The sequence below is a fragment of the Marmota marmota genome, unplaced genomic scaffold, assembly GCF_001458135.2.
Source record: "Marmota marmota marmota unplaced genomic scaffold, marMar, whole genome shotgun sequence".
NCBI classification, from domain to species: domain Eukaryota; kingdom Metazoa; phylum Chordata; class Mammalia; order Rodentia; family Sciuridae; genus Marmota; species Marmota marmota.
In genome coordinates, this window is record NW_025999982.1 from 13,155,034 (window position 1) to 13,178,902 (window position 23,869).

Genomic DNA, 23,869 nt, shown 5'->3' on the forward strand with positions numbered 1-23,869 from the left:
CAGTATTGGGAATTATCTGATTCTTCTGCTGTGGCTGAGGGCATGAAGCAAACTTTCCTGCAAGATTCTGGATAATCTGCCAAGATGTGGCAATTGTCATTATTGGCCTTCTTACATAGAATCCAGCTTGTTATTAGAATTGATAGATTTAAATTATTAAGTGTTCTTTGTCACTGATGATCTAAAGAGAAAATACATTTCAGTGGACAGCCTGTTTGGGTTTATTTTGTTTTGCTCTATGTCATCATTTAGTGAAAATCCAATACTCTGACTATGTCTTCATAACCAGGGTAGACTGAATGGGACATGTGGTACCAAACCCGAGATAGGCAAAAAAGGACCCATATTCAGGTGGGGACCCTGGCCATGTCATCCGCTTCCTGAGAACTATGATTCATTGAGATTTTACTGTATAATGTCGTATTTCATTTGCAATTCATTCTTGTGGGAAAAGAGTCTACAAGATGTTAATCTCACAGATTTAAGTGACAAGACCTGAGAAGCTTCTCTGTGGGATAAGTATATTCATATTTCTCCCTTATTCCAAATATGCAAAGGAAGGGCTACAAGTTTCTTCTGTTTCTCTAAAAGACTAGCAAACTGTGTTTCATTCACAGAAACACCTTTGAAATAACTGTATGTTGGGGTCTGATGACAATTTAAAAAAAGATTAATTTCTCTTAATTAGGGGTTAGCAAAATATAGCTCATGGCCCCTGTTTGTGTATGGTCTTTGAGATAACAATGGATCTGACATTTTTAGGGTTTTTTTTTTCTTCTTCTTCTTTTGGGTACTGGGGATTGAACTCAGAGGCACTCGACCACTGAGCCATATCCCCAGCCATATTTTGTATTTTATTACAGACAGGATCTCACTGAGTGGCTTAGTGCCTCACTAAATTGGTGAGGCCAGCTTTGAACTCACAATCCTCCTGCCTCCCCCTCCGGAGCTGCTGGGATTACAGGTGTGTGTCATCTCACCCAGGTGGATCTTACATTTTTAAATGGTTGAAAAAAAATCAAATAAAGATACCACTCTGTACTGTGTGAAAATAATAATAAGTTTGAATTTCATTGCTAGCAAGTAAAATTTTACTGGCACACAACCCAGCCCATTCATTTACATATCAGTCAAGGCAGCTTTCATGGTACAACAGCAGAGTGGAGGCAGAGCCCTGGGGCCCACAAAGCCAAAAATATTTAGTATCTTGCATTTTACTGATGTTTTGTTGGCCTTGACCTCACTGAAGAAAATTTCTCTTGCTGTTGTTTGTAAGATCTTATTCATTTCAAATGCACTCGTCTTATATCTGCACATAAATTTCATTCTAAGTAAAAGAGTTGAACTTTTACAAAAAAAAGAGATAATAATAAATGTTTTTGATAGGGAAAAAAATTTATTAGTAGCAGGGGGGAAAAATGATTGCTGATAGTAAGTGCTCCAGCAGGTGGAGTTCCAGATGCCTTCTCACTGACACACAGGTCACTGTGCCATTGAATACAAGAACAGCGTGCACCTGCCAAGGGCCAGGCCCTGTGTCTTGTTTGGGGAACACACTGGAGAAAAAGAGAGACAGTCCTGATAGAGTGACCCTTGCTGATTCTGGGGTCTCTCCTGGCATAAAAACCATTTTTAAATGGTTTTTTCAACCATTTAAAAATGGCCCTCCTTCCTTTAAGAAGTAAGATGGGGAAGCACTTCCTGCCTCACCTTTCTCCATTATTCTTACTTCCTCACTTCACCAAACCCTTACCTGAGAGGCAGGTTCATGGTTCTGACATTTCTGACCCTTGACTCACTCCTGTTTGTCTTGCCTAAGCTATTTAAGCACAAGAACCTTGGAAGGTCTGGCTTCTTAATTAAAAGGCATTCCTTTTGGGATCTGTGTTTCAGCCTAAGGTCACTAGTCATCCTTATGACTGCACCTGGGAGGCAGCCACAAAGCAGGTGTGGACTCTCTAAGCTGCCATTTCATGAGCATTTACTCTGTGCCAGGCCCTGGGCTCAGCAGTAGTGTCTTTTACAAAAGCTCTGTAAAATCAATATCATGGCTCTCAATTTATAGATGTGGAAAACAAAGATCAGAGAGCTTTTCAGTAACTCGCCTGTAGCAGCGACTGCTTATGCTCACTAAACATCCATGTGCTTCTTGGTGCTTTTCAGCCTCCCTCTCTGTGATGCTGAGGTCCTGTGACTGGATTTTGGCCAATGCAGTGTGAGTAGAAGTGATGTATCCCCCTACCCCATGGCCCTGACCCTTAAATACACTTAGTGTGATCCCTTTTTTCTCTTTTTTTTTCCTGCAGAAAGAATCTTGAAGACCATATATTCCAAAAGCTACAAGATAGAAGAGGGTCACACTACCCACTCAGACTTGGCTCAAGTGGTATATAAAGGGGTATTTTGTTAAACCAGGGAGATTTTGTGGCTCCTTTGTTACTGCAGAACAGCACCACCTGGTGGTATGGATTGGAACCCAAGTCACTGGGACTCCGAAGCCCATCCTCAGTCCCCATAGGGAAGGATGCATGCAGAGATTGTTTCTCTACCCACCAGGTGGTTAGAAGAACATTCTTCATTTTTACAGTTATTGAACATTTCTACTTAAAAAAATAAAGAATTCAAAGTGTCTTTTTTAAGAAAATATTTTAGCTGTAGATAGATACAATACCTTTATTTTATTTACTTATATGTGATGCTGAGGATCTACAGTGCCTCATATGTGCTAGGAGAGTACTTTACTGCTGAGTCACAACCCCAGCCCTCAAAGTTGACACTCACAGTTCTGGCTGCTTGCTAGTGGATGGCTCGATAGCATGCTCTGTAATCAACTGTTTTAGTTTAGCCTCCTAAACTTATATGGGGCATCCATGCACTGGGACTCTTTTCAACAGCAGCCAGCTCTGGGAGAACACCCTGAGAAACCCATGGGACCAGAGAATATGGGCTTAATGGGATGTTGGAGACTAGGTAGTGTCACCCCCTTATCTTAGAGAAGAGAAAATAAGGAGGCTCTCGGAGGGAGAGAGGCTTGTCCAAGTTCACACAAGGTCTACAGATGGGAGAGAGGTGGCCACAGTTAGGGCTCCTGATTCTCAGTTCTGGATTCTAGAAATGCTGGCCATCCACAGAGACTAAAGGCCAGGGCCAGCACCTCTCCACAGTGACTCCAGCTCTAATCCCAACACTTCCCTGTTGAGCATTAACTGGGACAACTGACGGAAAGACATGGATGTTAGTCTCATTTAGAAACTCCTTGAAACTTCCTGGATTCCTCATCTGACACCAAATGCTCTATGGGATCAAATGTGACTTTAAAAAAGAAAATGTTGTTGGAGTGTTTGTATATGATTTTCTCCTAAAAAAAAAAAAAAAATCCTAAGGGGGAAAGTAAAGCTCCCACGATGTCTTGGCCTCTGGCAGGTTTTACAAACAGCAGTGTGATGAGAAACACATGGAGAGCAGCCCCGCAGGAACAGTTCTGGGAATTTTGCTGCCCCCTGGAGAACCAGAAGGCCAGACAGCACACTGTTCCAGGGGCCTCAGAACGCAGGTCACCCCTCCTCTCAGCATCAGTCAATGTGGAAGCCAGCTGCAGTGGTGGCCTGTGATCGGGCCAGCAGGTACCTCTGCACGGGACTGAGGCACTGGCTTGGTGACATTTGCTAGGGGCTAACTGCAGTACCTGCCCCAGTCTTATAGCTACAAAGGCATCTGAGGGACACTTCTGGTGGGGGGTGTCCAGAGAGGTCGATGGTCTTGCCAAGAGGGCCCTCTTCTTAGCAGCCTTCTAGAGATGTGCATGTAACAGTTTTGAAGTTCTGCTACCTGAGAGTGCTGGATCACTGAGTCGCTAATGTGGCAGGAATGTACTTTGTAAAACTTCCTGCATTTAACTCCAATCCAGGAAATGACCTGGAGGAGAAGCAGCAGCCATCAGGACAGGTAATGTGGGCGAGAGAGGAAGGGGTAGAGTGTCCGCATCCAATGTCATCTAGCCCTGATGGATCACTGGAAATGGTTGAGAATGGATGAAGAGTCTGACGGTGATTCTCTGCAGAAAGACTGTTCAAAGGGTGTAGGATTCCCAGGGTCTCCAAGCCCCAGGGTGGGTGCAGATTGGGGATGCCTGAGCCTGAGAAACAGTGTGGGAGAGGTGTAGCCAGATTTGGGGTGGGGAGGAGGTGGGGAGGATGAATAAAGTGAGTGTGAAGAATAGAAGGCAGGAAGGGATCTGGGGTTGTCCTTTCACAGAGGAGGATTGAGACCCAGAGCAGAGAAGGGGCACATTCAGGAGGTTACAGCACATCACTGGCAGAGCCCGGAGCACACCCCAGCTGCACCCCTCCATCCTGACTCTGGCAAAAAATCCAGTGGGACACTCTGCTCTTCACTGCCTCACCCTCCCTGCTGAAACGGAGGGAAGTTGTCACTTGAGTAGGGGCATTACCTCTGAAAGAGAAAACACTATCTCCACCTCAGACTTCTTCTCTGGGCTCATAGGCAAAGTCTAAACTCTACTGAGTTAAATATCATTTGTTTTTTTAAGTAGGATTTGTGTGTGTGTGTGTGTGTGTGTGGTGTGTATTGGGGAATTCAGGGCCACTCAACCACTGAGCCACATCCCAGCCCTATATTGTATTTTATTTAGAGACAGGGTCTCACTGAGTTGCTCAGCGCCTCACTTTTGCTGAGGCTGGCTTTGAACTTAAGATCCTCCTGCCTCAGCCTCCAGAGCCTCTGGGATTAAAGGTGTGAACCGCCGTAATGTAGGATTTTGAACTAGTACTATTAGGCTGAGTCTCATATGGGATGCAACCCACCCCTTCAGGGCACTTCCAACCAAGTGGCTGGTTGGTGTCCTGTTCAGAGACACGTGTGGCTTCAATCTGTGGGGCTGCCTATTTGATTTAATTAATGCACTTACTTAAAGTCTACACTCAGTGGCTTCCAATGGGCTTGAGGCAATTTTCCACTCAGTGTGAAAATGAACTGTTCTATTAATATGGGCGACAAAGAAAAATTTTAAGGAAGAACACATCTGATTGTTTAAAGCCTTAATCGGCTGAGAGTTTTAATTTCTCAACAGGAGTTCAGTATATAGGCAACAAGTTACTTAGTCTCTCTGTGCCCAACTGTAAAATGAGGACAATGATGGCACCTCCCTCCCAGAACTGTGACGACAGTGACAGGAGTTGTAGCAGCTAAGTGCTGTGGATGGCGCTGGCCACTGAGTGCCCTGTGCTGATGAAAAAAATGAGGCTTTCAAATTAATACAAGCTGGGCCAGGGACGGTGGTGCACTCCTGTAATCTCAGATACTCAGCAAGCTGAGGCCGGAGGATCCAAGTTGAAGGTCAGTTTCTGCAACTTAGTGCTGTCTCAAAATAGAGAAAAGGGCTGGGGATGTAGCTCAGTGGCAGAGGCTTGCCTGTGTGTGCAAGGCCCCTGGGTTCAATCCTTAGTACCATCAAATAAACAAATAAATAAAATAAATTCAAGATGATGATTTTTAGTTGTCAAACTCCACTTATCTTACCTACCAAGTAGGTTCTGAATCCTTCCTATTCCTCTTCCCACATTTTACTGCCACTTCTTAGGTCTAGTCCTTTATTCCGTCTCATCTGGACTGTCACCAACTGGTACCTCCTAATTGATTTCTCTACCTCAGCTTTACCACCCCTCTACACTACTACTTCTCCCAGCCCCCAAAGCAGACTCCCAGTCCTGTGCTGAAGACCTTTCAGGGTCTCTCCTGCAGCCAGAAGACCATACCTTACTCTCTATGTAATATTATTTTTCTAATAGTTTTTCAAAAAGTGTGATTGCTCTAATCTCTTCTTGAATGTTCTATAATGAACAAGTCGGACCTCTGATCACTTTCACTCCTGATCGAGTCACTGGGGGTCCCTTTCTTGGCTTGTTTTTATTGTATGAGTCTTTCAGCAGTTTTGGAATGAGGAGTCAGCCTCTGCTCTCACTTTGAGGTCTTCCGGGCAAAGTGAACTGGAGTGAGGGGGACATATGGGTCAAGGGAGGGGTGGTGGCCTTCCCAGGACTCCCCAAATCACTCTGTGTAGGAGTGACTGACTGGGTCCCCCTAACGGTATTCCTACTAGTGAGTGAATTTAGTGGAGCTGTGTGTGTGTGTTTGTTGTTGTTGTTGTTTTGCAGTTCTGAGGACTGAACCCCGGGATACTTTGACACTGGGCACCCCCAGCCTGTTATTTTTTATTTGGACATAGGGCTTTGCTAAGTTGCTGAGGCTGGATTGAAACTTATTATCCTCTTACCTCAACCTCTCAAGATGGTAGGGTTACAGATGGGTGCCACCAAACCCAGCCAGTGGGGCCATTTTGAGATTGCAGCCTTTGGGGATCCTACACTCTCTCTTTGAAAAGAGGATCCCATGCTCTTGAACTGAGTAGCCTTTCTCAGGAAATCTGCCTTCCCCCAAGTAGCCCCCTTCCCTTTCATTAGCTCCAAATAGCTCATTACTTTTCAGGGGTCAAGGTCTCCTCCAGGAACTCCTCGATCTTATTGACATCTGTCTTCACATCTCCGTTGAAGGTCAGAAAGGGTGGATGGGTTCCAGGGGCTAGGTTGTGCAGGTCGGCTGGCTTTCTGTAGAGAGAACGAGATTCACATGTTGACATACACCAGGAAACTTCCTGTTCTGAGAAACCTAAGATTTATTAGACATTAGCCTCTCTGTGCTACCCCTATGTCCATCAGCAGAACCAGACCTACAGGGTGGGACAGGAGAGGCTGAAGAAAGTTCTGAAGTCTTGTGGTGTGACACAGAGACCTGTCCAGTGGAAGTCAGTGCCAGAGGAACCCCAGTCAGGATGGAGATGAGCACTGGAGAAAAAGTGGAGGGAATCAGCCTGGACTGCCTAAATCAGCCCCTTGCTTCAAGTGTGGGGGAAGAGGCTGGGCTTTGCCTTCAAAAGTTCCTTCACTTGTTAGTCTGACAAAAATGCGCTTCCACATCATTGGTCACCAGAGAGGCTGAGACTAAGGATTCTGCATCAAGAATCTACTGTGATTGGGTTCTGTTAGCAGATATCTAAGGGAAAGTCTTATAACTCAGAATTCAGGAGGGAAAGGGCCTAGAATTGTGCCTGGCATATAGGAGGCAGATTTTTTTGAATGGCTACATAAATAAAATAGACATTTTTAATTTAAGAGGGAGATATTTTAACTGCAGAATTAGAAATCAAAGATTGGCCTGAAGTTGATAAAAACTTTCAGCTTTCAATTGAATGTGGAGAGGGCCAGAAAGCAATTATATGCAAGAGTGTTTGTACTCCACCTGTCTGCCTTCTGCACTGGTTTAACTTTGGAACTTAATTTGCGCACACACACTTTATGCTTAAAATGTAACGACTGTGATTCTAATTTTACTGAAAGGTACTTATTTTTCTTGAAATGTTTTAAAAATTCTGTTCAACACACAGAAATTAAAAGTATCCTATGAATCTGAAATTGTGCCCAATTTTTAAAATTATGAGGGTATTTTATGTTCTTAAGTTATAAATAATCCATTTTCTAGGTAATGAACTCAATTCAATATTAAGAAGCTTTGCTGGGACCAGTAGGATCTTTGAAGTTAAACATACATATAATAAGCAGCAAATGCAGTTCCTAAGAAGAGAGAAGGCCTCTTGCTTGCATGCTTGTAGGATTCTGGGTCAGAAACTTAAAGACATCTAAGATAACCAAAGCATCAGTGCACTCTTCCCCTGTGGAAACGAGGGAATGCAAAAGTCCTGAATCAGCTGGGTGCAGTGGCCCACACCTATAATTCCAGCTGCTCAGGAGGCTGAAGCAGGAGGATTGTGAATTCAAAGTCAGCCTCAGCAAAAGCATGGTGCTAAGAAACTCAAAGACACCCTGTCTCTAAATAAAATACAAAACAGGGCTGGGGATGTGGCTCAGTGGTTGAGTGCCCCTGAGTTCAAATCCCTAATACCCACCCCCAAATGTCCTATATTATCCAAAGAGGATAGCATTTTAGGTGATAAAGAGGGTGACATCCTGGAACACATCAAATGAGCAAGCAATCATAGATGACCTCTCTGCACGGCCCACTGTGATGCCAAGCATGGCCCTGGTTTGTGCTGGGTAGTGTACTGACAGCTGTGAGGAGGGACTTGGGGTGCCCACAGCAGGAAGGAACGTGTGTGACGTGGGCTCTGTGCATGTCAACATTGTGTTCTGTGGCCAAGTGCAAGTGCAAGTGCAAGGCTGGAGCAAAAGGCAGATCAGAAGGGTTGGCAGATCAGGAAAGTGGAGAGGGAAGGAAGGAAGAGGAGGAATCATGACGGAGACCTCGCTGGCAAGGGCTGGATGGGGAGAGCCACCCCAGATGCTCTCTCAGCAAGCAGTGTTTCTTGTGGGAGTCAGGCTGGAAAACATTAGAAGGAGGAACTGTGAAAAAGTAAACAAAGGGGCAGAGGCGTCTGTAATGAAAGAAATTCATGGCTAAATCAGCTGGGGAGGGGACCAGAAGAATTTTAATTACAGGGCTCCTCCCTGGTCGCTCCCCACATGCACCCTCTCCAGATGCGCTGTGGCACTTGGAACTCAGACAACTGGGATGGAAAGTATTTTTAAAATCTGATTTACTTAGTGCCTTTGTTTACTTTGTGTGTGTCCCTCCGTTTAGACAATGAAAGGACATTCTTGACTTGTTCCTTGCTTTCTAGTGCTCACACAGGCAGCCATGCCAGATTTCAGTTTTCAGTGGCGACCTCTCTGTGGTTTAAAGATACAGGAATTTGTTGTGGCAGTGGTGGAGTTTTTCCCTGGGACGTGAAGGCACCCTGGCTACTGGAGTCTGACACCCTGGGGGGTTTCTAGGGCTGCACTGTCAATGGGATGTTGGTCAGATGGGACCCTCTTGCTTTTCTTGTGGACCTCCTCTGGCATTTATAGTTGAAGTTATACCATTAGCATTGAACGACATGTTGCTGGGTCTAAGGTGTAAGTTATTTAATGTGTATCAGTCTTCTTTTCCTAACTGGATTGCCAGCTCCATGGGGCAGGTATTGCTAAGAATAGCCGACAGGTATGGAGTTCCTGAAATAAGCCAGGTAGAATGCTGAATGCAAATAATTTTTATGGCCTGCCTCATTAGCTCCTCACAGATTCCCATTGATTAAGAAGGCAGTAAAATTTTTCTCTGATGTACAGATGTGGAAACTGAGGCTAGAAGAGTGTAAGGTCACTCAGCCAATAAATGGTGGTGCCAGGATAAGAAATCATGTTCTTAGAAAATAATGTGTGTGTGTGTGTGTGTGTGTGCGCACGTGTGCACGTGTGGGCAGTATGAAAGTTTCCTTATCTGTAACACTGGAGTGGTGATACTCGCATGGCCTGTCTCAAAGGGATGCTGGTGGCTCTCAGCCCCATTCTGAGCTCCAACTGAACACATGGGTCCCCGCTTAAAAATGATTGTCTATTCTTTCAAACTGTGTGAACGCCTCTGGCTCTTTAATTGTCGCTATAGACACTAACTGCATGGCACATGTGTGTTCCTTTACTTGACAGATGTTAGTTGAGGACCAGTACACAGCTAGTTGCTGTGGCCTGTCCTTGAGGAATTTAAGGTCTTATTTGAAAGACACGAACTTTATAACTGATGTGTTTTGAAGATCGTAAGGTTTAAACCAAGGTCACTGAGATTTTAGTAGCAGTCCCTCCAATTTCTAGTTCTCCTTGAGCAAACCTTCTAACTGTGCCCGTCCCAGTTTCCTTGCATTAAGTGGAGAAACAGTCCTCCTTCACATAATTATATGTGGGTTTTTGTTGTTGTTGTTGTTGTTTGTTTTATGGGAAAGCGTTTCCTGTGTAAAGTATGAGGACTGCAGCTATCACAACTTGGTGAAGCTATCATAATTGGGCTAACTTGAGGCCCAATGCAACCTAGACAACAGGTCTAGGTGAGTTTGGAGGAAGGTCAGTTGGTAAGTAGGTTCCTGGGCATGGTGAGGTGGGAGTCCTCGCAGAGGAAATGGGGTCACAGTCCAGGAGTGGGGCAGTCTGCAGGGACAGGGAGGAAGGTGCCAGTTTAGACAGAGGATGAATTCTGGACACAGGCTGCAGGCTACAAGGACCAAGAGCAGCAGAAGGTGAGCCAGCCTGACAGGTGTGTGGGGAGACAGTGTTGGGAAGAAGCAAGGAGAGGGTAAAGAGGGTCTCAGAGGCATTGATTCTATGGACAGCAGAGAGTAGGGAAGGCTTTCTGAGCAAGGGACAAGGCTCCGGATTAATAACCTTGGGATGGAAGGGAGGGGACCGGGTGTGGGGGACAGAACCTGAGAGGCTGAAGGCCCATTTGAAGAACAAAGAGACAATCAGGCTGGCAGTGGTGAGCCCTGAACCAGGTGTGGGCTTTGAGAATGGAAAAGAGAGAGTGCAATAGAAGTCAGTGGCCTAGGTCTGAAATCCCAGTGACTTGTGAGGCTGAGGCAGGAGGATCACAAGTTCAAGGCCAGCCTGGGTTAATTCAGTGAGGTCCTAAGCAACTTAGCAAGACCCTGTCTCAAAAGAAACAATAAAAGGTGCTCAGTGGCTTAGAGCACCCCTGGGTTCAATCCCCAGGATACCCCCCACCCCCAAAAGAAGGAGTTAATGGGAGAATGTGCTGACTTGGCTACTTACTGAGGAAGGTGGCAAGAGAAAGGAACTGGAAACATTTTGGTGCCTAGAGAATGGGAAAGCAAGGAATCTAGGACGGGAACATGTTGCAAAGGGAGAAAAGATGGACACAATTTTAGACACAGAGGTTATAAAGTGACAATGGAATGTCCAAGTGAAACTATCTAAAAGATAGCCGGGATCTGAAGAACCAGGGAAGAAGGTGGGGGTGGAAGACAGACACTTAAGAGGAAGTCCAGATCCATTCCAGGTTTCAAGGACGGGTTGAAGAGAGGAACCCCCACATTCTGTAAGAGTGAAGAGCTTGGCTCTGGTATTGAAAGATGCCTGGTATTTCAACAGCTGTTAAACTGCTGTTTGAAAGCAGAGAGACTAGTACCTCTCTATCTGGGCCCATAATCCAGAACTCTCACGCCAAGGAATTCAGAAGATGGAAAGATACTGTGGGAAAAGGTCTGGATTGCAACTTCAGGGGTGAAGAGTTGGACTCAGCCCTGAAGTCCTCTAGTGTCCCACGGATGGTGGTGCCTGCATTGCTGGAATGGATACTCCTATGTGTTTGGAATTCTGCACCCATCTCTGCACCACACATTCTTAGTTGCAGAGCCAATGTCCACACCTTCCTTTCTCCTTGCTAATCAGGCCAGTGAAGCGCTCAGCCCCAAGGGATACACCAGTTTTTGCAGCATCCCTTGTAAGGAAGGGTGGGCCTGGAGGCATGGTGCTAGGTAGTGAGGTGTGAGCAGGGGGCTGCTGCGACCATAGGGGGCATTTGCCTTCTCTCATTGAGGTTCTCTGTTCTTTTCAACTAAGAATATTCCTCGTGAATACAGTGTCCTTTACCTTTTCAGATCCACCGTGGTGACGTTGAACACGACTCCTTTCAGCCAGAGGATCATAAAGAGACGCTGAGAGAAAGGACAGTTGCCAATGCTTTCCCCATCGATTCCAGCCTGGAAAGAAGAAAAGCAGAGTCCTGAGTGGACATGTGCCTACTAGCGACACCAGCATCATATCATATACACTAACACCAGTGCCAGGAGCACCACATCCCCGTTTGACTTCACAGCCAATAGTCCTACATTCAACTTCTTTGGTTTTCTAATACTTATGCATGACCATACCTGGCACCATGTATTGAATTGAACTTGAGTTTCCAGCATGGAGATTTTGTAGGATCATAACTTTCTGAAACCATAGGACCTTGATATCTCAGGGCAAAAAGAGGGCCTCCAACATCACAAAGGTCAACATAAATCATACTGGGACACCAACTTCTTCATCCCCATGTAATCACCTAATCTATGCCTGAATATCTCCATTGACTGGTAATTTATATCCCTCAAAGCTTTCCTTTGCCTGCATCTAGCCAAAATATGGTCCCGTAAAATTTGCCCTCTCTACAGGAACACAAAAACCAACCACAGGTCGCATCACTGAATGCCTTCACACGTTTTTCATTCATTTCCTCTGCTCGTTATCTCCTAGTGAGTGTTTTTGCATCTGGGAGACAAGTCTGTCTGTCTTCTACACCTCTAAGGGGGATGTAGAGCCATGCATAAAAAATTTAGTTCAAGCAAACACGTAGCAAACACAAAAAGGCTGGGGAATGGGTCTCTGCATAGTTTGTTTCCATGGAGTGGTTTCTTTGCCCCTGATATGGTACTGAGAGGAAGAAAATATCCCATTCACTCTAGTCTTTGAAGCCTCAGTGCCACCGGGTTCCTGGAACATGGGACTCCACTGTTGGGGAGGGATGGGGAGTCAAGACCCCAGGCTTCCTTGCAAAGCTGTTAACGATGCAGCCAACATCCAGGGCTTGGGGCTCACTAAGAATGATTTTTTATTTTTTTAAAGGAGAAAACAAATGCCATCTCAATGCTCAACGCATTATTTTCTCCCTTGACTTCCCTTGTGCTGTGGCATCCAGGGACAGCCCGAGACACTGTCTGGCATACATTAGTGCCTGATCCTGTGCTTATTTCTGCTTTGCAATTCGCTCCTAGCAGAGGCTCGGATTTATAATGGAAAACCATGGCCTTTGACAGTGTTGGTTGAAGGTAATTGCTATGAAATTATAGGTCTTTTTCCCCCTTCTTAACTGTACCCAGAGCCACACTTCCTATACAGGTTTCACTTGTCCTGGGTGCCTTGAGCAGCCGGGACAGCAGGGGTTCCCCTATGTGGACCATGCATATGCGCAGAGAGCTAAGAAAAGCCAAAAAGCATGTTAGAACCTGCATCTATCAGTGACGCCATTGCTGGGCACACACCTGTGTTCATCATGTCAGGTGCGGGGGGTCCTTGGTCTTTTATGACATCCCCACAGCAGGGATTTCCCCCCAGGGCCAGTTATAATCTAAGTGACAAGAGAACTTTAAAAGACAAAAACAACAAAAGCCACACCCACATACAGCTATCTGATTTTCCTCTGGTGGTGGCAGTGGAAGAACAAGGGATTAAAGAAAGGAATTTGTAAAATACTAGAATTCTTAGCTGGACCAAAAGTTCCTGTGAGAATGTCAATAGCAACAACTAATGTCCACATCGTCAGGTTTTGCTAGAGTGATTGACATACACCATTAACTCATTTATTCCTCATGAGAAGCCTGTAATGGACATCATCCCTTAGAGATGTGCAGATGGTGGCACAGAGAGGTGATATAACTGGCCTGAGGGTCCCAGCGTGGTGAAGCCAGTCGGTCTGGCTGGAGACCTGGCCCTCCTAACTGCCATTCGTGAAGTCCAGTCTGAGGGTCCACTAGGTGACGTGTCCTCCCAAGGTCTCAAGACCCGTGCAGGGAGGCTATGGTCTTGAGGTAAGACATCTGTCCTCCAGGATGTCCCCTCAGCAATGCCAGGGTTTCGACAGTGGTCTCTTTTCATCTCCATACCTTTTCATTCTCTTATTAACATCATCTTACATGATGATTCTAGGCCTAGTAAACAGAAATTGCCAAAGGGTGAACAGGCTAAGTGGGGTCTCTGTGGTTTACCTCTGTACCCTGGCAGCTCTCTTCAGGTTTCTTTGTTCTCCTTCAAACCTCATAGCTCTGTGGCCCTGATAATCTATTTGTTAAGCTCTTGGGTTAATGTTTGTGGTCATGACTCAAAACATCCACAGAGAAGAACTAGCAGGGCCCCACACCCTAAAAAGTGTGAGGGGAAACCCAGATGGTCTTTGTTCCAAGGGGGTTCTGAGCAATGGGGACTGGAGACTAGTTTGAAGGTGGTGGGCTAGGCTGAAAAGCATTCCCCGAAACTCCTCTCCACCTGGAAGCTGTGAGTGGGGCCTAATTTAGAAATAGGATCTTTGCAGAGGTAATCAAGCTTAAGAAGAAGTCATATTGGATTAGGATGGACTCTAAATATGACTTGTGTCCTTATTACAGAAATTTGGGCACAGACATACAAGGGAGAAGGTCATGTGAAAATGGAGGCCTGGATTGGAGTGATGCACCTCCAAAGGGTGCCAAGGAGTGGAGGAGACAAGGAAGGATTCTTCCCTAGAGCCTTTGGAGAGAGCTTGGCCCCTCTGACATCTTGAATTTGAACTTCTAGCCTCTAGAATTTATTCTCTGAGAGAATAAATTTCTGTTGTTATAGGCCACAGAGTTGTTAACAATGACCCTAAGGAACTAATGCAAGTGGGTAACTGTCAAAAGGGCAATGGTAAGAGGCTAACAGCAAGCCTTCCAAGTGTGTGGTTGTGCTTTGCTCTGTGGGCCTAACGTGCATGTGCTCAATTGTCAGGTATAACCCCAAAGTACTTCTTGTTCCCCAGATATACAATGTATTATGAAATAGTCTACCACTATAATATTACACGGGATAATAACAATAGTAGCACAATGTAATTATAGGTTGTATATTACATGTACAGTATATGCTGGTTAATTCATATTCACGTTATTACATTTTCTTTTCACGTGATGTCCCCCACTATATGTTGAGCATGGGTCCACTGGAGCATGGGCCATATTTTATTTACTTTGTCTTCAGTAGCAAGAAACATAGGAGCTTGACACTGAACTCTGATGCTTAGTACTTGTTTAAAGGTATGCATGTTGAGGCGAGGGTGACATTTTTCCATTTTCATGGCATGAGGCTTTCAAAATTCTCTCATTGTCCTCCGAAGAGTGTCCTGGGGGGAAGCAACCAATTCGAGTTCTGTAGCCCACAGAAGCAGGAGGTTGTGGTAGTAGAAGTATCTTGGTCTGTCATTTACATATGACCAACCTTGGGGTAAAGAAGTCTCCTCTGGCCTTGGCCTTGACTACTGCACCTACATTTTCCTGCAGTTTGGAGAATGCAAATAGTGAAGGGAGATTTAGGGTAGTGGTTCTTAAACATTTTGGTCTTAGAGCCCTTGTCTGCTTTTAAGGGCTAATGAGGATCGCCAAGAGCTTTTCATTTATTTGGACTCTAGTTAATAATATTTACTGTATTCATTAACTCATGCTGAAAATGTTTTAAATATTTATTCATTCATTTAAATAGAATAATAAGCATCCTAACATAAATGACATTTTAATGTATTTTCTGAAAACAAAACTTTAGTAAGAAAAGTGCTATTGTTTTACATTTTTACCAATTCTGTAACATCTGGGTTACTAAGAGTTGGCTTTTGCATTCAATCTGTTGACATGTGGTTGTGTATATGAAGAAAATCTGGCCTCACACAGATATAACTGTGGGAGAGGGAGGAGAATTTAATGGCCTTTTCAGTTAATCATGGGTATTCTTCAATACCATAATGAAACTCAACAAGTGGTAGGTTCTTAAGGATTGGCAGATAAGTGGAATTTGAAATCACATAAATGGCATTGTTTTCTGTTCCACCAAAACCTACTCACTTATCTTGCATTTTAAATGGATCTTCATCCATTAATGAATTTGTAACAAATAAATTGTGATATGGAAAATAGTGTTTCATTGAGTCATGCCAATCCTCCTCTACATTTCATTATAAAACATTTTAAAATGCATTCATCAATACTGCCACAAATCTCATCAAAAATGTTAAGCTCTTAAGCTCATGGTAGTAGCTACACTTTTTTTATTCTAATTTTCTCTTGAAATCTTACATTTTATCATTGGCAGTAAACACCATCAGTTGCTATCTTTAAATGACCTGCTCATTCCATCATCTTTTCTAGAAACAGTCTGGCTAATACTAAGTCTGAGTAACCACAGTATGTGTGTGCACGCACATGCGCGATCTCACACACGCCAGTTCAAGTAAAAATCATGTTCTGTGAAGGACACACAGGTGCCTCTTCCTTTGAGAACCATAGTTTTTTTGAATTCAGCCACAGAGGAATGTGCATTTCCCTACCCATAAGCCAGAAGGTTCAGTAGACATGTACACGAGGAAAGAGATTTCATTGCACTGTGTAAATTTTACTGCTTCATCAAGAACATTCATAATTGAGACTGGTTCTTATTTCTTTGCATGCATGACTTCAAGTTCTATTTGTACTGCCCCTTTGGTTTGCTGAAACACCAGCAGTTTCCCCACCAAATGCCAAGCCTACTGTCTTGGAAAATAGCGGAGATCTTTCAGAAACCCTGACAGCCTCTCAGGGACCCCAGGAGTCCAAGAACAACATGGAACAACTGTTGACTTAAGACTTCCCATGAACAGTCCAGGTGTGCAGAGCTTGGACTGCAGACAACCAAGGGAAACTAATGATTGCCCAAAAGTCACTTTTAGATAACCAGGTCAAGAAGGGGGAAGAATTGGATCCAGAAGAAACAGCAGGAGATGCACAGGTGACATTTAAGCATGACGGGTATGTTAGTAGTCAATTTTTTTCCCTCTCAGCTCCAATGCACTCTTGAATCTACACTAGGTGAGAACAGGGAGAATTCCTTTAAGCCTTTCTCCTCTAAAGGCTTTCTCTGGAAAGAGCCCTCGAGGGACATTGCGGGAGGAAATGGCTCCCTTGCTATGGGTGGCTTGGCCTGGGTGTAAGGACCACAGTGGAGCCACCTAGCCACTGGCTTGGAATGGCATTTCTCTGGCACCTTGTGGCCTTAGTCTGGCAATAACCTTTCCAAAGTCCCCATGCAAACTGCACCAAGTCATTATCTTACAGGGAAGACTGTCAAAATAGTAAAAGCCACAGAGGACTCTCTTTAGGTACACAACGACTTATCTATATAGTTCTAAACGGATCCACAGTACAAGGAAGACAAAATTTTTAAAATAGTAATAATATTTTTCTCATTAGGGTAAGTCAGACAATATTCCTTACTGTGACTTTTAAAAAAAATCCCCAATGGATTGTCTTTTCAACAATTTGGTTAGCAATCCTTCCATTAGCAGAGATGTAGCCTGGAGGTTTGTGGTCCACAGGAGGACAGGGAGGTCCACCCTGGAAGAAATCAACATTTCTTTTCTCAGCAGCCACAACTCACCAGGATCGCTGAGGCATCTCTCATTAAATAAGCAATCAGGCAATACGACACATTTGAGGCTTCAGAGACCCCCCAGCAGTTATCTAAAGCTGAACCAAAGCTCTGTGTAGACAGCTGCCCATATAATGTGATAGGAAGAGTTCCAGATCTATTAGGATTGTCCAGAGAAATAGAACACACACACACACACACACACACGCACACGCACATGCACACACACACATGCACACACAATTTTATCAATTATCTATCAGCAGATACACAGAAACAGATATGACATATATGTGTGTATTCATATGTATGCATATTTTATATAAACAGAGAGAGAGAAAGAGATTAAGAAACTGACTAGCACAGCTGTGGAGGTTGGCGAATCAGCAGCTACAGGGTGGAGCCGCAAGTTGGAGGCCCAGGGAAGAGCTGCAGCTGGAGCCCAAGGCAGTCTGCTGGCAGAATCCCCTCTTCCTTAGAGGAGGTCAATCTTTATTCTGTTACACCACATTATGGAGGTGATCTGCTTTACTCAGAGTCCACCAATTTCAGTGTTGATCTCATCCAAAAAACACCTTCACAGAAACATCCAGAATAACGTTTGATCAAATATTTGAATACCATGGCCTAACCAAGTGATACATAAAGTTAACCATCACACCTGGCAAATTTCAAAATACTACCTGAGGCAGATGACCCCATGAGTCCAGGATCTGTCACGAGTACCTTCGCTCATCAGATGATTTCAGGAACAACTGAAATTGGTTGTATACATATTCCCCTCAAAGGAACTTGGAGGCACCATACCCCGAAGGCTCCTAGTTTAAGTCTCTGAGACAGCAGGGCCAAGCAGTGCCTTTGACTCTCAGTGTACGTCTGGGTCTGACTGACTTTGGGCCCCAGGCAGCCTATGACATATGCAGGATTCCACTGTGCCTGGGCCCTCGTGGAGGGGCCTCCAGCCCCTGAGCTTGATGTCCATCTGCTACCCTGCACCTTTCCACATTCTCTGAGAACTGCCCTTTCTAACTCAGCGGCAGTGCTCCTTCCCCTCCTCCACTCCAACCTGGCTTTCTCCAGCTCGTTTAATAGGCAAATGAATCTCTTTCAAACCTCTTGCCAATCCTGCTTCTGTTGAAGGATCTCTTCTGAAATTATTCTCAGTTTCTTTCTGGGCTAGATCAAATTTTTTTCTTCTCCTTCTCCTTCTTACTTCTCACCTTTCCTTCCTTCCTTCTTCTTCCTTCTTCCTTTTTTCCCATCTGTCTCTTTGCCGTACCTAAAGTTTCCCACAGCATTAGAAATTCTTCCTGCTCCTTCTTTTTTTCTTTAATTTTTATTAGTTATTGATGAACCTTTATTTATTTATTTATATGTGGTGCTGAGACTCAAACCCAGTGCCTCACACCTGCTAGGCAAGCATTCTACCACTGAGCCACAACCCCAACCCCTGCTGCTCCTTCTTTTTGAAACTGAGTCCTCTGCCACCTCCCTTGTCACCTGGTACCTCTGGTGTGGCAGAGGATCTGTGAGGTCACAGGGGACCTGCATTCTGAAGAACCAGCACTTGGCTTCAATCTCTGCTATTGTCATCTTGTAATAAGTTTTGAACAAAAGATTCCTTGTTTTCTCTTTGTGGTAGGTTCCACAAGTTCTGTGGCAGGTCCCGAGTGGGGTCCTCTTGTTCGTTTGCTGACATCCTCCTCTTGGCCTTTGCCCTCTCAGTTCACTCCTCTCCCTCCACTCCTGGTGCTCTTTGGAGAACTCATCAACTCCTGGACACGATTATCCTCCCCACGTTGGCAATAACTCTGCCTTCTAGACCTTTAGGATCATGCCAATGACCCTGAACCGAGAGAAGGAAAGAAAGCAAGTCAGGAAGGAAGGAGGTGCTATCATATGACCTGACACAATAGAATGTATGAGTATTCACTTTTTGAAAACTACTGCTGTTGTCTTTATGACCACAGATGACAAATATTTAAAAAGAGCTCATTAAACATCCCTGTTTATGAAATGCTATGCTATGCTATGCTAGTCAAGATCTGTGATGCCACAAAGTTCAGCAGGACCTTGGTGTCCAGGATTCTGTGTGTGGAGCAACATGTTCAATAGAGAAAGCTCACACAGGGAGAGCTATTGCCATGCTCACTGGCCAGAAAAGAGTGCTCCTGAATGAGGTTATGCATTTGCCATGAAGGGAGACTGGGAGGACTCCTATCTGGCTAGCTGTTGGTCCTATTATAAGCAGGTGCATGTCTGCTCCCCATGAGGTTTTTGAGCTGCTGTGCAGAGAAACCTTCTCCAAGGAAATTTTTTTTTCAAGTAGCACAGGAGTCAAAGATGAGAAGAACTAGAGCCCAAGGAAGACAAATGGATAAAGCTGAGCCGTCAGGGCTGAGACTGACTGCTGCCGGTTTGCTGATGCAGCCTAGTGGAAGTCTTTGTGTTTTCTCAACATCCAGGAACCTTTGTCACAAATATTTAATGAACTGTCATGCCATTCTTTAGACATGATGATGACTCTCAATGCTTGGATCAGGAAAGCTGAAATCTGGAAGTCTTCCACCTCAGAAATATACCAAAGTGCAGGAAACCAAAGAATGACACAAATCTACAGCCTCAAATAAACAAGACTGGTTCCCACATGGGTTTAATTTGAAGAAGAAGTCTTCTCACTGAAGCCCCACATAGAAAATCCCCGTCCCAACCGAGGAAAAATTCTCTGCTTATTAGGCCACTGTAAAAAGTTTTGCTTTTGTCTCTTGACATGTTTTTTATTTGTTATCCAAGATGCTATAGAAATTGGTTCCAGCTTTTGATCATGAATTTATTTCCCCTACATTCATGGAATGATCCTGTTATTCCTATAATTTTCATACCAAACAAGGGCATCTTGACATTGAACTCCATTTTTCTAGTTTTTCTTGTATAAAGTTTGGTGTTTGGGCTCCTAGGATAGCTGCAATTCCTCAGTGATTACTAGCCCTTCTCTCTCGGCTCTGGTTGTTCGAATGTTGAGTTTGAACATAGAATCTTAATAGAATAAGCCGATCTGGAAAGACTTCAGAAAAATCACAAAAGCTGTCGGCGGACCTCTCAGTTGGGCTCAATTAAGTGCTCATCAACTCCAAACTCACAAATGTAACAGATTAAAAGCTGATGGTGCTAAGAGCAAATCTGAGTCATAAGATTTATTGAAGGGTGGGGCTTTCTGGAAAATTCTGTGCAAAATGACTCCTGTAGAATATGTCACCAAAGCATATATATAGTTTAAAAATCCTACCCTAATATTCATTTTAAAATGCAATTTCCCAGGCCCCACTCTCAGTCTGATTTAGTTAGTCTGGAGTGGGGCTCAGACACCACTCTTGTTTCCTCTCAGAGTGTCCAAAGTGATTCTCATGTCCTGCCAAGACTGACAACTTCTGATCTTGCTGCGCTCCTGAATAGGAATGGATGAACCAAAGAACCCTGAGCCCACCATAGACACAGAATCCTCACGCCTGGGACTCGAGTGACAGGCTGGTCCAGGCACTATCTCTTGGACATTGTTCTTTCTCCTCTCTTTATTTCCTGTTTCTGCAATCCAAACTGGAAGCTCCTTCCTGTCCGTGTCCCCCTCCTCCCTCCCACCCCACCTTTGTGCTGTTCTTCCTCACCTTCCATCTCTGCACAGGCCTTGAAAAAGTGCACCAGTCTGGGTCATTCTGGGAAGGGAGCACCTCTGGAGAAAGACACCTGGGAACCCCGAGTCAGTGCACCGAAACACCACACCAAGACCTTCACTGGCTGGGAGATCGCTTCTATGGTTGTACCTCTACATGCAGCTCTGCAGGTGTGCCTTCCCTGAAGGTGACAGAGAACACTGTGACCAGGCAGAAATCCTCATCTCCGGGCTCACGTTCCCATGTGCTCAGTTTAGATACAGGCTAAGTGCGTGCAAGTTTCTTCTTCAGTCCCTTTCTTCTAGACAGCCATGCCTAGAAATTTTGCTTCTTCTAAAATGTGGGGTGCCCACAAAGTCCTGTTTTGGGCTTTTCTCATTGTTAGCTCCACAGAGGCGTTAGCTCCACTCTAAGCCATATTGTGGTTACCCGGTCACTTGAGTAGGGTGGATCCACACACCTGAGGCACATCTTCACCAAGGAAGGAGGAAGAGGAAGAAGGGCAGGAGCAGCTCCTGGAAGTATTGAAAGGAGGCAGGTTTTCACCTCTCATGTCCTCCACATGAGATCCAGCCAACCCTCCTCTACTGCTCACAATGAGGAGTTCCTAGCACAGGTGCCCTGGCCAGAGGGCGAGTGTGTCTCATCATAAAGCTGCATTATTTGCTTTTTAAAACTTTCTTTTTAAAATGGCTTCAGAGAGCCAGGCACAGTGGCTGTAATCCCAGTGGCTTGGGAGGCTCAGGAAGGAGGATCATGAGTTCAAAGCCAGCCTTGGCAATAGCAAGGCGCTAAGTAACTCAGTGAGACCCTGTCTCTAAATAAAAGACAAAAAAGGGCTGGGGATGTGGCTCAGTGGTCAAGTGCCCCTGAGTTCAATTCCCCATACCCAAAATAAATAAAGTAAAATGACTTCAGAGCTGGTTAGAGAGAAAGGCTTAAAACTAACACTACATTTTAAAACAGAACAACAACAAAAAACACAAAACAAAAAAAGAAATAAAACAAACAAAAAAATAACACTGCATTCCTTTTTAATTAATTTGGAGGTAGGAGATTGAAGAAATAGTTCACTGTGCTTTGAACATAGGCATTTTCCCAGACCTGTGCAGGAAACCATCAGCCAGGATGAAGAAACAGGATATTTCTCAAATTGAGCTCTCTGGGATGCCCTTAAGCAAGAGAGGGTAATAAATATGAAGGATTTGGAGTCCTAAGTTCCTGACTTAGTTTTGACACAAAGAGCTGTATGATCTTGGGCAAGAAATTTCTCCTCTTCAGGAGAAATTTCATTTATAAAGTGGATAAATTAAAAGAGATGGTCTTGAGAGACACGCTGAAACGTTTCTAAAATGTCATGGGGGGAAAGTGAATATCATTGATCTTTTATTTGCATCTAAGAACTCCCGTGGCTGAATGCAGACTCCCTGAGTTAACGGTGTCCCCAGCTCCCAGCACTGTATCAGACTCATGCATAAACTCTAGAGCTGTTTGCTGAGATGGAAGGTTGGCATTCTCCCTGGATAAGCAGGCAGGTGTAACTTGCAGGTCAGGAGCCAACACTTCAGGTTGGAGGGGAAGTGAGTCCATAAAACAAGGCCCACTTGTGGCCAGACTTGCCAGCTCTTTAAGGCTTCACCCTCTTCTGGTTTTTCTCCAATACCATTCCATAGTATTCTCAGCACATTACTTTAAAAAGCAGTTGAAGAAATAATCCTTTTGCAAAACCCTGCTCGCCAGGCCCCTCAAGCTTCATCTAAGCCCTTCATTTCTCAAGACTGGGCCAACTGAGGTCCAAAGAGTCCAAACAACTTTTCCAAGACTATATGGACAATTGGTAGGGATGGCATTTGCAGTTGAGTGGAGATGACTGAAATCTCATCAGAATTATCAGTGTATGCACTGAAGACATAATCACAGAAGATGTGCTATGCTTTGGAGTGGATTGTCACCCAATGGTTCCTGTGTTGGAAGCTTGGTCCTCAGTGTGGTATTATTAAGACGTGGGGGAAACTTAAAGAGCAGGGACCTAGTGGGAGGTTGTTGGGCCTCTGCCCTGGGAAAGCATTAATACTAAGAAAAGGATTGATACTTGTCTTATGGAAAGAGTTAGTTGTTGTTGGGAGATGTTTGTTATAAAAAGAGCAAGGTGTCTTGCCATCTGATTGCTCTTGCATGGGCTCCCACCATTGTGATACCATCTGCTATGAGATCCTTACCAGAGCTGAGTCAATTCCAGTGCCATGTTCTTGAACCTCCAGAACCAGGAGCTAAATAAACCCAGATATAGGTACTTTGTTATAGTAATAGAAAATGGACCATTATGGAAAAGGAAAGAAAGAATGAAATCTCTTTGAAGATTTCCTGTTATTGTACACTCTTAAAAGAATAAAATGCTAAAGACATAGGAGGAAAACTTCTGGTAATTTTAGGGTATAAATTTTAATCAAGATTTATTCTGCATCCATGTGGAAGATTCACTCAGGGTAAAGACAAAAAGCCAGAATCATACTGCAGTTCTTGAGCCACCCAGAGGAAATAAAGAAGGGAAGCTCTCAAGTCCCTCCCAATACGTAGTCCTCCTCCTTCCCCATAGGGCGATTGGAAAGATTAAGGGAAATACAGAAGGGGGACACAGTACTTGACAGACAGAAAGCATTCTTCATCAGCTGTCTTCATGGACACTCTGAACCCTCCCCTCCTGCTTCCTCTCAAAGCCCCAATCCATATGTGAAAGGCTACATTTTCAGAAAGCCTTTCTATTCCACCATAGAATAGAGAAATATTCCTACTGGCCAAATGCCCCCATCCTGTGAGCCACTCAACTGATTTCTTCCAAGCTCCTAAAGAACTCACTGTGAGGATAGTATTCCCACCTGGTCATGTTTCTACTTTATAAAGAAGCTTTTCCAAACAACCTCGAAGTAACAGCCAGGTTTTATGTCAAGGAGACTCAATTTCATTTTTTCTGCCTTGGGAAAAAAAAAAAAAAAAAAAACACTCTGCCCTTGTGCCTGGCTGAGTGGTATGTTCAAGCTCAGGCCGAGCTGTAATTGAAAAGGAGCCTGTCTTTTGTAAGAATCTGGGCCAAAAGAGGAAATGAAAACCTTTTCCAAATGGCAG

The 23,869-nt window shown here is 44.4% G+C and overlaps 1 protein-coding gene across 2 annotated transcripts in view; it reads right to left on the minus strand.

The window, feature by feature from the left end:
- Clic5 (chloride intracellular channel 5) overlaps positions 1–23,869 on the minus strand; it is a 147,782-nt gene that overhangs the window by 36,535 nt on the left and 87,378 nt on the right. For both annotated transcript variants that reach the window (XM_048805411.1, XM_015487815.2), the window contains exons 2-3: positions 11,508–11,617; positions 6,498–6,623 (exon numbers count right to left, since the gene is read on the minus strand). In XM_048805411.1, the coding sequence (XP_048661368.1) occupies positions 6,498–6,623; positions 11,508–11,617 (236 nt within the window). The remainder of the gene's footprint in view (positions 1–6,497; positions 6,624–11,507; positions 11,618–23,869) is intronic.